General features: G+C 46.5%; 1 protein-coding gene across 2 annotated transcripts in view; it reads right to left on the bottom strand.

The window, feature by feature from the left end:
* Positions 1 to 14,226, bottom strand: part of LOC135558417 (3',5'-cyclic-AMP phosphodiesterase 4B-like) — a 111,184-nt gene that overhangs the window by 45,449 nt on the left and 51,509 nt on the right. Inside the window, exons 4-7 of one of the 2 annotated variants that reach the window (XM_064992203.1) lie at positions 9,370 to 9,570; positions 9,083 to 9,119; positions 8,883 to 8,950; positions 6,059 to 6,108 (exon numbers count right to left, since the gene is read on the bottom strand). In XM_064992203.1, coding sequence (XP_064848275.1) covers positions 6,059 to 6,108; positions 8,883 to 8,950; positions 9,083 to 9,119; positions 9,370 to 9,570 — 356 coding nt within the window. Of the gene's footprint in view, positions 1 to 2,807; positions 2,990 to 6,058; positions 6,109 to 8,882; positions 8,951 to 9,082; positions 9,120 to 9,369; positions 9,571 to 14,226 lie in introns of those variants that run through there. The other variant, XM_064992202.1, reaches the window with a different exon arrangement.

Genomic DNA, 14,226 nt, shown 5'->3' with positions numbered 1-14,226 from the left:
GAGCGATGGCCGAACAGCATAGGCAAGATGCAGTAGATGTTATAGAGTACAGTATATACATATGAGATGAGTAATGTAGGGTAGGTAAACATTATATAAAGTGGCATAGTTTAAAGTGGCGAGTGATACATTTATTACATCCAATTGTTAATTGTTAAAGTGGCTAGAGTTGAGTCAGTATGTTGGCAGCAACCACTCAATGTAAGTGATGGCTGTTTAACAGTCTGATGGCCTTGAGAAAGAAGCTGTTTTTCAGTCTCTCGGTCCCAGCTTTGATGCACCTGTACTGACCTCGCCTTCTGGATGATAGCGGGGTGAACAGGCAGTGGCTCGGGTGGTTGTTGTCCTTGATGATCTTTTTTGGCCTTCCTGTGACATTGGGTGGTGTAGGTGTCCCGGAGAGCAGGTAGTTTGCCCCCGGTGATGCGTTGTGCAGACCTCACTACCCTCTGGAGAGCCTTACGGTTGTAATTTCTTCAGCCTCCTGAGGTTGAAGAGGCGCTGTTGCGCCGTCTTCACCGCCCTGTCTGTGTGGGTGGACCAATCAGTTTGTCCGTGAGGAACATAACACTTTCCACCTTCTCCACTACTGTCCCGTCGATGTGGATACTACTGTCCCGAAATGTGGATACTACTGTCCCGTCGATGTGGATACTACTGTCCCGTCGATGTGGATACTACTGTCCCTTCGATGTGGATACTACTGTCCCGTCGATGTGGATACTTCTGTCCCGTCATGTGGATACTACTGTCCCGTCGATGTGGATACTACTGTCCCGTCGATGTGGATACTACTGTCCCGTCGATGTGGATACTACTGTCCCGTCATGTGGATACTACTGTCCAGTCGATGTGGATACTACTGTCCCGTCGATGTGGATACTACTGTCCAGTTGATGTGGATACTACTGTCCCGTCCATGTGGATAGGGGGGTGCTCCCTCTGCTGTTTCCTGAAGTCCACGATCATCTCCTTTGTTTTGTTGACGTTGAGTGTGAGGTTATTATCCTGACACCACACTCCGAGGGCCCTCACCTCCTCCCTGTAGGCCGTCTCGTCGTTGTTGGTAATCAAGCATACCACTGTAGTGTTGTCTGCAAACTTGATGATTGAGTTGGAGTCGTGCACGGCCACGCAGTCATGGGTGAACAGGGAGTACAGGAGAGGGCTGAGAACGCACCCTTGTGGGGCCCCAGTGTTGAGGATCAGCGGGGTGGAGATGTTGTTTCCTACCCTCACCACCTGGGGACGGCCCTTCAGGAAGTCTAGAACCCAGTTGCACAGGGCGGGGTCGAGACCCAGGGTCTCGAGCTTAATGACGAGTTTGAAGGGTACTATGGTGTTAATTGCTGAGCTGTGTCGATGAACATCATTCTTACATAGATTTTCCTCTTGTCCAGATGGGTTAGGGCAGTGTGCAGTGTGATTGCGTCGTCTGTGGACCTATTGGGGCGGTAAGCAAGTTGAAGTGGGTCTAGGGAGTCAGATAGGGTGGAGGTGATATGGTCCTTGACTAGTCTCTCAAAGCACTTCATGATGACGGAGGTGAGTGCTACGGGGCGATAGCCATTTAGCTCAGTTACCTTAGCTTTCTTGGGAACTGGAACAATGGTGGCCCTCTTGAAGCATGTGGGAACAGCAGACTGGGATAAGGATTGATTGAATATGTCTGTAAACACACCAGCCAGCTGACCTGCGCAAGCTCTGACGATGTGGCTAGGGATGCTGTCTGGGCCGGCAGCCTTGCGAGGGTTAACACGTTTAAAAGCTTTACTCGTTGGCTGCAGTGAAGGAGAGTCCGCAGGTTTTGGTAGCGGGCCGTGTCGTTAGCACTGTATTGTCCTCAAAGCGAGCAAAGAAGTTGTTTAGTTTGTCTGGGAGCAGGACATCGTGGTCCATGACGGGGCTGGATTTCTTTTGGTAGTCTGTGATTGACTGCAGACCCCTCGCGTGTCTGAGCCGTTGAATTGCGACTCTACTTTGTCTCTATACTGACGCTTAGCTTGTTTGATTGCCTTGCGGAGGGAATAGTTACACTGTTTGTATTCGGTCATGTTTCCGGTCGCCTTGCTCTGATAAAAAGCAGTGATTTGGGCTTTCAGGTTTGCACGAATGCTGCCATCAATCCACGGTTTCTGGTTGGAGAAGGTTTTAATAGTTGCTGTGGGTACAACATCACCGATGCACTTACTAATAAACTCACTCACTGAATAAGCGTATTCATCAATGTTATTATTCAACGCTCTGCGGAACATATCCCAGTACACATGATCGAAGCAATCTTGAAGAGTGGAATCAGATTGGTCGGACCAGCGTTGAACAGACCTGAGCACGGGCATTTCCTGTTTAAGTTTCTGTCTATAGGCTCGGAGCAACAAAATGGAGTCGTGGTCAGATTTTCCAAAAGGAGGGCGGGGCAGGGCTTTATATGCGTCGCGGAAGTTAGAGTAACAATGGTCCAGGATTTTCGTCCCGGGTAGCGGATTTGATATGCTGATAAAATTTAGGGAGTCAGATTAGCCTTGTTAAAATCCCCAGCGACAATGAATGCAGCCTCAGGATATGTGGTTTCTAGCTTACATAGAGTCAAATGAAGTTCATTCAGGGCCATCGATGTGTCTGCTTGGGGGAGATATATACGGCTGTGATTATAATCGAGGAGAATTCTCTTGGTAGATAATGCAGTCGACATTTGATTTTAAGGAATTCTAGGTCAGGTGAGCAAAATGACTTGAGTTCCTGTATGTTGTTATGATCACACCACGTCTTGTTAATCACAAGGCATCCACCCCTGCCCTTCTTCTTACCAGAGAGATGTTTGTTTCTGTCGGTGCCATGCGTGAAGAAACCAGGTGGATGTACCGACTCCGACCGCTTCTTCTGCCCCTTCTTCTTCTGCCCCTTCTGCAGCGCCGTTGTTTTGGGCCGCCGGCTGGGATCCGATCCAATTTCCTGGATGGTGGGCCAATCAGAGGATCCGCTTCGTCGTATTCCTGGTCATAATGTTGGGAAGTTGACGTTGCTCTTATATCCAATATATGTATGTAATAAAACTTCAGATTTCCTGGGGTAACAGTGTAAGAAATAATACATTAAAAAAACTAAATAATGCATAGTTTCCTGAGAACGCGAAGCTCGGCGACCATCTCTGCCGGCCGTCTCTGTCGGCGCCGGTCGTCTCTGTCGGCCATCCTTGTCGTCTCTGTCGGCCATCTCCGTCGGCTCCGGGTGTCTCTGTCGGCTCCGGCCATCTCTGCCGGCCATCCCCGTCGGCTCCGGCCGTCTCTGTTGGCTCTGGCCATCCCTGTCGGCCATCCCTGTCGGCCATCCCTGTCGGCTCCGGCAGTCTCTGTCGGCTCCGGCCGTCTCTGTCGGCTCCGGCCATCTCTGTCGGCCATCCCTGTCGGCTCCGGCCGTCTCTGCCGGCTCCGGCCGTCTCTGTCGGCTCCAGCCGTCTCTGTCGGCTCCAGCCGTCTCTGTCAGCTCCAGCCGTCTCTGTTGGCTCCGTCCATCTCTGTCGGCCATCCCTCCCGGCTCCGGCCGTCTCTGTCGGCTCCGGCCGTCTATGTCCGCTCCGGCCGTCTCTGTTGGCTCCGGCCATCTCTGTCGGCCATCCCTGTCGGCTCCGGCCGTCTCTGTCGGCTCCGGCCGTTTCTGTCGGCTCCGGCCATCTCTGCCGGCCGTCTCTGTCGGCTCCGGCCGTCTCTGTCGGCTCCGGCCGTTTCTGTCGACTCCGGCCGTCTCTGCCTGCCGTCTCTGTCGGCTCCGGCCGTCTCTGTCGGCTCCGGCCGTTTCTGTCGGCTCCAGCCATCTCTGCCGGCCGTCTCTGTCGGCTCCGGCCGTCTCTGTCGGCTCCGGCTATCTATGTCGGCGGCGGAAGTTATACACCAAGCTTTCCATTTTGTATCTGTACAGTGTCTGTATCTTCATCATTGTGTTTACTTGTGGGTACTGCACCCTCCATTGGTTCGTTTCAGCACACCCTTTTCCTCAGAGTTGGTGTGGCGGTATGTGTGCCTGCATCTGCGTGTGCACACGAGGGAAGTACAATTCAACACTCCTCAGAACTGTCTTATCTTGTATTTTTTTCCTGAACGTCTACACATCTGTGGTGATAGGAAGTGCCGAGGGGCCGTATGTGGGCCAGCCTGACGTCAATGGACCTGGACAGACCCACCAAACAGGAAACCAAAACATCCCCCTTTCGCTTCATCACTTCTTCCTTCACCTTTCCATCCTCCAGCTGGGCAGAGAAACCGCTTCTTCTGTCTTTCACTTTTTCTCTTTTCAGAATTTCTATCTCATCTCTGATTGTGACATCCAGGGCAGGGGAAGTTTTGTGTTGTTGTTTAGTCACCACAGTTCATTTTCTGTGATTATGACATTGCACCCTTCAGCCTTAAGGGGAGCAAACCTGGGTTCAAATAGTTTGTTTTCTTTTCAATTAACATATACTTGAGCCAGTCTGGAGTGTTAGACGGGCAGCGTTTGCACTTTTGGAATGATGTCATTGGTTCCATTGAGCCAGGGAAGCTCAATGAAAACACACAGTGTTTGAAAGGAAAACGACTACAATTTGAACCCAGGACTGGAGGGCAGCTTGTTTTTATGTCCAGTGTCCACGTTTTTGTGTTCCATCCCTCCCCCTTTGGCTCTGTCTTATTTGCCTGTCAGTCTCTGTCTGTGGCACCAAATCCCCCTGCCTTTTGGCACCAAATCCCCCTGCCTTTTGGTACCAAATCCCCCTGCCTTTTGGTACCAAATCCCCCTGCCTTTTGGCACCAAATCCCCCTGCCTTTTGGCACCAAATCCCCCTGCCTTTTGGCACCAAATCCCCCTGCCTTTTGGCACCAAATCCCCCCACTTTTTGGCACCAAATTACCGCACCTTTTGGCACCACATCCCCCTGCCCTTTGGCACCAAATTACCCCACCTTTTGGCACCAAATCACTCCACCTTTTGGCACCAAATCACCCTCCTTTTGGCACCAAATCCCCCTGCCCTTTGGCACCAAATTACCCCGCCCTTTGGCACCAAATCACCCCCCCCCCCTTTGGCACCAAATTACCCTGCCTTTTGGCACCAAATCACCCTGCCTTTTGGCACCAAATTACCCTACCTTTTTGCACCAAATTACCCCACCTTTTGGTACCAAATCACCCTCCTTTTGGCACCAAATCACCCTGCCTTTTGGCACCAAATTACCCTGCCTTTGGACACCAAATCACCCTCCTTTTGGCACCAAATGCCCCTGCCTTTTGGCACCAAATCACCCTCCTTTTGGCACCAAATTACCCCGCCTTTTGGCACCAAATGCCCCTGCCTTTTGGCACCAAATTACTCCACCTTTGGGCACCAAATTACCCTACCTTTTTGCACCAAATTACCCCACCTTTTGGTACCAAATCACCCTCCTTTTGGCACCAAATCACCCTGCCTTTTGGCACCAAATTACCCTGCCTTTGGACACCAAATCACCCTCCTTTTGGCACCAAATGCCCCCGCCTTTTGGCACCAAATCACCCTCCTTTTGGCACCAAATTACCCCGCCTTTTGGCACCAAATGCCCCTGCCTTTTGGCACCAAATTACTCCACCTTTGGGCACCAAATCACCCTCCTTTTGGCACCAAATTACCCCGCCTTTTGGCACCAAATCACCCTCCTTTTGGCACGAAATCACCCTCCTTTTGGCACAAAATCACCCTCCTTTTGGCACCAAATTACCCTGCCTTTTGGCACCAAAACACCCTCATTTTGGCACCAAAACACCCTCCTTTTGGCATCATACACTTATGTTTCTGGTTTTCTGTAAAAAAAAAAGTTGACAAATGTTCTATGACCACCTTCGTGTAATACCATGAGTATGTTTGAATGCTTATACAGCAAGTCATAGAATGTGTACTCATCCTTTGAATGTGAATTCAAAATGAACTTAAAAAAAAACTTCATTTCATCATTTCAGTGATTCCTCATTAACGTAATGTGACTACGGGAACGGGTTAAGTATACAGTGTTTGGAGTTTGAAACGTTGGAATGGGCATCATCAGAGAGCTCACCTGACTGACAGACTCTGGTGATGGGAGGCTGGGGGCCAGCAGGTGATCTCCTAAAAAGGGGGAGAGGAGGAGAGAAACATAGGATCTGGATTAAAAGGACTGCACACACACACACACACACACACACACACACACACACACACACACACACACACACACACACACACACACACACACACACACACACACACACACACACACACACACACACACACACACACACACACACACACACACACACACACACTTTGTCTCTCGCCCTCTTAAGTGTACACTTATTCTTAAATATTTACCTTGATGGTATCTGAATGGAGTTACTTATCATTCATTACTATGAGCTCTGAGGTAACCCTCATATCCACATGTCTGTGGTCAATATTGACTCATGGTCTGAAGGACATACAACAGTCAATGACCTGTGAGTCAAACTCTGTCTTTAAAACCCAATTTTAAAACCTATACTAGAATAGGTTTTAAAGGCAGAGTTTGACTCACAGGTCATTGTTTTCAACAGGTAATAGCTTAAGTATTGAGTATTTTAGTACTCAATTGATTATTCATTGATACAATCACTTTGCCTTGCATACAGACAGTGGTTGTTTAAGACTCTTATCTTATTGTATGTGAAGTTTTGAAATATATCTACCTGATATTACTGTGTGTATCTATACTGAACAAAAATATAAATTCAACATGTAAAGTTTTGGTCCCTTGTTTCATGAGCGGAAATAAAAGATCCCAGAAATGTTCCATATGCACAAAAAGCTTATTTCTCTCATTTTCTGCACAAATGTGTTTACTTCCCTGTTAGTGAGCATTTCTCCTTTGCTAAAATAATCCATCCACCTGACAGGTGTGGCATATCAAGAAGCTGATTAAACAGCATGATCATTACACAGGTGCACCTTGTGCTGGGGATGAGAAAAGGCCACTCTAAAATGTCACAAAACACAATGCCACAGATGTCTCAAGTTTTGAGGGATTGTGCAATTGGCATGCCACCAGAGCTGTCGCCAGATAATTGAATGTTAATTTCTCTATCTTAACGTCCTTTTATAGAATTTGGCAGTACATCCAACTGGCCTCACAACTGCAGAGCACGTGTAACCATGCCAACCTAGGACCTTCACATCCAGATTCTTCACCTGCAGGATCGACTGAAACCAGCCACAGCTGATGAAACGGAGGAGTATTTATTTATGCCCTTCCGTCCTTTTATGGGGGAAAATAATGTATTCTGATTGGCTGGGCCTTTGCCCTCCCAGGCCCACCCATGGCTGTTCCCCTGCCCGGTCATGTGACATCCATAGACCAAGGCCTAATTAATGTATTTCAATTCACAGATTTCCTTATGTCAGCTGTAACTCAGTAAAATCGTTGAAATTGTTGCGTTTATATAATTTTGTTCGGTGTGTCATACACTTCTCATACACACACTACAATATACACTGAGTGTACAAAACATTTGGAACATCTTCCTGATATTAAAGTGCACCCTATTGGGCCCCCCTACCATACGCCGTTCAGAGGCACTTAAATATCCACCCTCTGAATGGCGCACACACACTATCCATGTCTCAAGGCTTAAAACTCCTTCTTTAACCCTGTCTCCTCCTCTTCATCTACACTGACTGAAGTGGATTTAACAGGTGACGTCAATAAGGGATCATAGCTTCTTTCATCCGGATTCACCTGGTCAGTCAGTCTATGTCACGGAAAGAGCAGGTGTTCCTAATGTCTTCTACACTCAGTGTATATACGGTAATATCATATCTGTCGATATGCTTTAACAATTCATATCTACATACATCATAACTACTTGGATTTCAACATTACAAGTACAACAGTAGACATGCTTGGCAGCGATACAAACTAAGACACGTTTTGTACAATCAATCCTTGTAAAATAAGACATGGCTTGTGTTACAACATACAGTATGATGGTGTGGTGTCTGTGTTACAACATACAGTATGGTGGTGTGGTGTCTGTGGTGTCTGTGTTACAGCATACAGTATGATGGTGTGGTGTCTGTGTTACAGCATACAGTATGGTGGTGTGGTGTCTGTGTTACAGCATACAGTATGATGGTGTGGTGTCTGTGTTACAACATACAGTATGATGGTGTGGTGTCTGTGTTACAACATACAGTATGATGGTGTGGTGTCTGTGTTACAACATACAGTATGATGGTGTGGTGTCTGTGTTACAACATACAGTATGATGGTGTGGTGTCTGTGTTACAACATACAGTATGATGGTGTGGTGTCTGTGTTACAACATACAGTATGATGGTGTGGTGTCTGTGTTACAGCATACAGTATGATGGTGTGGTGTCTGTGTTACAACATACAGTATGATGGTGTGGTGTCTGTGTTACAACATACAGTATGGTGGTGTGGTGTCTGTGGTGTCTGTGTTACAGCATACAGTATGATGGTGTGGTGTCTGTGTTACAGCATACAGTATGGTGGTGTGGTGTCTGTGTTACAACATACAGTATGGTGGTGTGGTGTCTGTGGTGTCTGTGTTACAACATACAGTATGGTGGTGTGGTGTCTGTGGTGTCTGTGTTACAACATACAGTATGGTGGTGTGGTGTCTGTGTTACAACATACAGTATGGTGGTGTGGTGTCTCAGCATGAAATCAACTGGACCCAAGTGCCACCTTGTGGTTGGCTGAAGCCTTAACACCCAAAAGGTTCATTCTGTGGCACACTGGTGACACCAAGTGACACGTGTTGGTGAAGTATTTACATTTTAGTACAGGTGCACAATAATACATCACACCCCTATGACAAAACAACAACTGTAGGAACACTTACTTGGAGGTACACTGTACATTGGTCAAGGTGGTGAAGTTGTTCCGTACCGTGCGGAGACTGGCAAGAACCTAAAGCCAGAGCACATCTAACGTTCACCTACATGTGATCATTCCAAGGTCTTTTTGTTTCTTAAATAATACAATCCATACGTTTCTGAAAATGTATTTCCATGCAGAGTCACAAGTAGAGAATATATTTACCTGAGCAAAGGGGGTCACGATCAGGTCTTCTCCATGCCTGAAGAACAGCAATCAACATGGGATAAACAGTGATTCAAATATAAACCCTGATAAATCCCTCAAAATAAATGTCTTCGCCAATAAAAGCCTTTGGTTGGATAGTAATAAAATGTGATTACAACCAACCACCTTTCCCTGGGTTTCAACAGGGTTGAGTGATATGAGTGAGCTAAGCATATACACATTGGAACAAGATGCAAATCTATTCCAATACAGTATATTTGTCAGGATGTGTCAAGCGGACTCACAGTTCTCCGACGATAGAGGAGTTCCGGGACAACTCGCGAGACTTGGGCGACAGGTCGTAGTCCGAGTCGGAGCGGTAGAGGAAGGACTCTCGGCGCTGCCCGTGGGCCCCCAGGTTGGGGTGCAGGACCAGGCCGGAGCCAGGGGACGCCTGGAGACCCGAGGGGCTGCAACACGCAGACGGGCCATTCTCCACATCGAAGCTAGGACATCGGAGAAAGAGAAATAGACCTATTTTAGGCTTACACACAGCAGAGACTCACAGAGTAAAGTACTGTAAAATTGTCCAGTGGTAATTTGTCTTGGGTTACTTAACCAATCAGGTCAGGACCTAATAATAACTTAACCAATTAGGTCAGGACAAAATAATAACTTAACCAATCAGGTCATGACAAAATAATGACTTAGCCAATCAGGTCAAGACAAAATAATAAGTTAACCAACCAGGTCAGGACAAAATAATAACTTAACCAATCAGGCAGGACAAAATAATAGCTTAACCAATCAGGTCATGACAAAATAATGACTTAGCCAATCAGGTCAAGACAAATAATGACTTAGCCAATCAGGCCTGGACAAAATAATAACTTAACCAATCAGGTCATGACAAAATAATGACTTAGCCAATCAGGTCATGACAAAATAATAATTTAACCAATCAGGTCATGACAAAATAATAACTTAACCAATCAGGTCATGACAAAATAATGACTTAGCCAATCAGGTCAAGACAAATAATGACTTAGCCAATCAAGCCTGGACAAAATAATAACTTAACCAATCAGGTCATGACAAAATAATGACTAACCAATCAGGTCAAGACAAAATAATAACTTAACCAATCAGGTCTAGACAAATAATGACTTAGCCAATCAGGTCATGACAAATGAGATTTCCAGTAGTCTGATCAGATATATTGGCTATGTTGTTCTATGGATCAAGGATCTTTTCACTACTACAGCATCCTTGTTGTGCCTCAACCTCTTAACAATATATGATATTTGAATAGTGCTTTTCAAGGACCCAAAGGTCTGTGAGGTAGAGCCATGTACAGCATAACACTATTTATTCAATGGTCTGAGGATTCAGTTGTGGGGACTGGGGAAGCAGATTTTTCCTTATTGTGCAAAGGGGATCCTGTCTGAAATAACACAATCAGGATTAATATTTTCCTGAAAATCTACCAAGTTTCAATACCGGGAATAATTCATATTTATCCCGAAGGTGTCCCGGGAAATACCGCAAAAATCGGAAGCGCCCATCTAAAGTGTTTAAAACAAAGATATGGTCACTACGCCAGGGTTGTCCTCAAATACGAGGGGCGCTGCGCCACTATGAAAAGCCTTCAGAGCAAATCAAACGGATATTTAGTGATGATAGATTAACAGTCTTTGAACGCCAATGACATTGTTGTGAATTGCGAAACAGGTTGTTCATAAAATCCCGAGGGTTATCGTGTTCCTCAGTTAATAATTCAGCGCATTTCAGATGTAGGATATTTCGAAAAACAGAGCGTTGTCGAATCATACAAACTTTGAAAATGCAGTCAAACAAAAGTCAAATGACCAAAATTGCTAAACTTGCTAGAACACCTCCAGCGAATGACAAAATATCTCCTATATTTGTCTAAATCAAGTTGATGACAGATCAGCTTCTGAAAAACGGGAAGATGAAGTGTGAACCTAGTTTAAATATAAAGGCATCTTAACGGGGAAAACACTGTTAAAAAATATCCATATCTATTCTCTCATACAGTTTGTTGATCACCGAAGCTCTCATATCCGCAGCAAGTAAGAAACAGCCGAAAGAAGCGTTGGAAACGTCATAGCGGTTCGACATGACTAGGAAAGAGATGTGCTTTGATAATGCTGCCTATGGATTACAGAATGAAGTTAGGAATTTTCATGCGAGACCGGAGTCGGGAATTGGGGTTTCAGTGGGATAGGGGACTGGATATAAAATAGCCTAGGCTCTAGGACAGGAGAATATATCATTTCCCCTCATGCCTCTGAATTGTGACAAGAGATGACTATGTAGGGAATTGCTTAGGCCTATCAAATGTGTGACTGTCTGAAGAGTCACAATGACAGATAAAAGGAGGCACACGGTATTTTATAGGCTATACGTGGGCGTTTCATGTAGGGTTTACTAACTGCATTCGGGTCTCGTGGTTTTATAGGCTATACGTGGGGGTTTCATGTAGGGTTTACTAACTGCATTCGGGTCTCGTGGTTTTATAGGCTATACGTGGGCGTTTCATGTAGGGTTTACTAACTGCATTCGGGTCTCGTGGTTTTATAGGCTATACGTGGGCGTTTCATGTAGGGTTTACTAACTGCATTCGGGTCTCGTGGTTTTATAGGCTATACGTGGGGGTTTCATGTAGGGTTTTCTAACTGCATTCGGGTCTCGTGGTTTTATAGGCTATACGTGGGGGTTTCATGTAGGGTTTACTAACTGCATTCGGGTCTCGTGGTTTTATAGGCTATACGTGGGGGTTTCATGTAGGGTTTTCTAACTGCATTCGGGTCTCGTGGTTTTATAGGCTATACGTGGGGGTTTCATGTAGGGTTTACTAACTGCATTCGGGTCTCGTGGTTTTATAGGCTATACGTGGGGGTTTCATGTAGGGTTTACTAACTGCATTCGGGTCTCGTGGTTTTATAGGCTATACGTGGGGGTTTCATGTAGGGTTTTCTAACTGCATTCGGGTCTCGTGGTTTTATAGGCTATACGTGGGGATTTCATGTAGGGTTTACTAACTGCATTCGGGTCTCGTGGTTTTATAGGCTATACGTGGGGGTTTCACGTAGGGTTTACTAACTGCATTCGGGTCTCGTGGTTTTATAGGCTATACGTGGGGGTTTCATGTAGGGTTTTCTAACTGCATTCGGGTCTCGTGGTTTTATAGGCTATACGTGGGGGTTTCATGTAGGGTTTTCTAACTGCATTCGGGTCTCGTGGTTTTATAGGCTATACGTGGGGGTTTCATGTAGAGTTTTCTAACTGCATTCGGGTCTCGTGGTTTTATAGGCTATACGTGGGGGTTTCATGTAGGGTTTACTAACTGCATTCGGGTCTCGTGGTTTTATAGGCTATACGTGGGGGTTTCATGTAGGGTTTTCTAACTGCATTCGGGTCTCGTGGTTTTATAGGCTATACGTGGGGGTTTCATGTAGGGTTTTCTAACTGCATTCGGGTCTCGTGGTTTTATAGGCTATACGTGGGGGTTTCATGTAGGGTTTTCTAACTGCATTCGGGTCTCGTGGTTTTATAGGCTATACGTGGGGGTTTCATGTAGGGGTTTCTAACTGCTTTCGGGTCTTGTGGTTTTATAGGCTACACTTGGGGGTTTCATGTAGGGTTTTCTAACTGCATTCGGGTCTCGTGTGCAGTCCAGCAGTGTCAATTATGTGTGTGCTTTGCATTTATGGTGACTGTGTGAACTAAATACGCTAGGCTAAAAGCTTCCATGCTACAACCTGTCTGGATATTGTGCCATTTCTTTATTTTTGCTAATCTGCAGCTGTGGATGTTTTTGTATTTTGTGGAATTGCATTAGATCTTGCCATTGAAATGTTTTCAGGAAATGTGACGTTTTCCCGGGACAGTCCCAGGATCCCGGTTACCCTACACAACCATTCTACAAACTATCACACACCTAGAAAAAAATATGAAATAGAGAAAATAAGAAAGTCACCTGGTAGTGGAGGAGGGGGCTTAATTAGGGACCTCGCTGAAGTCAAAGTGCACTCTGCTGCTGTGACAGATAGGAGATCTGGTTGTACATCGTTTCCCCTGCACTTCCTCCCTAAGGCACCTCCTCCCTCCCCCCTACACCTCCCTCCTCCCTCCCCCCTACACCTCCCTCCCCCTACACCTCCCTCCTCCCTCCCCCCTACACCTCCCTCCCCCTACACCTCCCTCCTCCCTCTCCCCTACACCTTCTTACTGAAGTCAAAGTGCACTCTGCTGCTGTGGCAGATAGGAGACCTGGTTGTACATCATTTCCCCTGCACCTCCTCCTCCCTCATCATCATCTCACTGCTCCTCCTCCCTCTCCCCTGCACCTCCTCTCTCTCCCTTGCGCCTCCTCCTCTCTCCATCATCATCTCCCCTGCTCCTCCTCCTCCTCCCTCCACACCCCTCCTCTGACCAGAAACACACTCACACACCCCTCTCACCACACACACTCACACACCCCTCTGACCACACACACTCCCCTCTGACCACACACACACACTCTCACACCCCTCTGACCACACACACACACACACAAAAACACACCCTGCCACTGAGTGCCCTATCCCTGACCAGAGGCCAACTGTGTGATGGCACAAGATTGGCTTGTTCAGAGGATAGACTGTCTCTTCCTCTCTTCCTGTAGTCAGTGTAGTCCTCTGACTCTTGGTTCCACTGTGTGACTAAATTGCATGACAGTATACAATGGAGTTTTTTTTAATTTATTTTTTACCTTTATTTTACCAGGCAAGTCAGTTAAGAACAAATTCTTATTTTCAATGACGGCCGAGAAACAGTGGGTTAACTGCCTGTTCAGGGGCAGAACGACAGATTTGTACCTTGTCAGCTCGGGGATTCGAACTTTCGATTACTAGTCCAACGCTCTAACCACTAGGCTACCCTGCCGCCCCTAAAGTAACGTTACACAGTTACTGGTATCACAAGCAAGACAGAGAGTGATTAAAAGAGAGAGAGAGCCAATAGTACGGAGAAAAAGTATGATGACGCTAGCTTGTGGCCCCACCCCCTCCACAGTTGACGCTTGGTGTCAAGTATCAAAGGTGATAAGACGTGACATAGCAATCCTAGAAGTGATTAAACAGGGTCGTGTTTCTCCA

This window comes from Oncorhynchus masou, chromosome 17, assembly GCF_036934945.1.
Source record: "Oncorhynchus masou masou isolate Uvic2021 chromosome 17, UVic_Omas_1.1, whole genome shotgun sequence".
Lineage (NCBI taxonomy): Eukaryota > Metazoa > Chordata > Actinopteri > Salmoniformes > Salmonidae > Oncorhynchus > Oncorhynchus masou.
The sequence above is the reverse complement of the archived record's forward strand: the minus strand, read 5'-3'. Positions and strand labels throughout refer to the sequence as shown.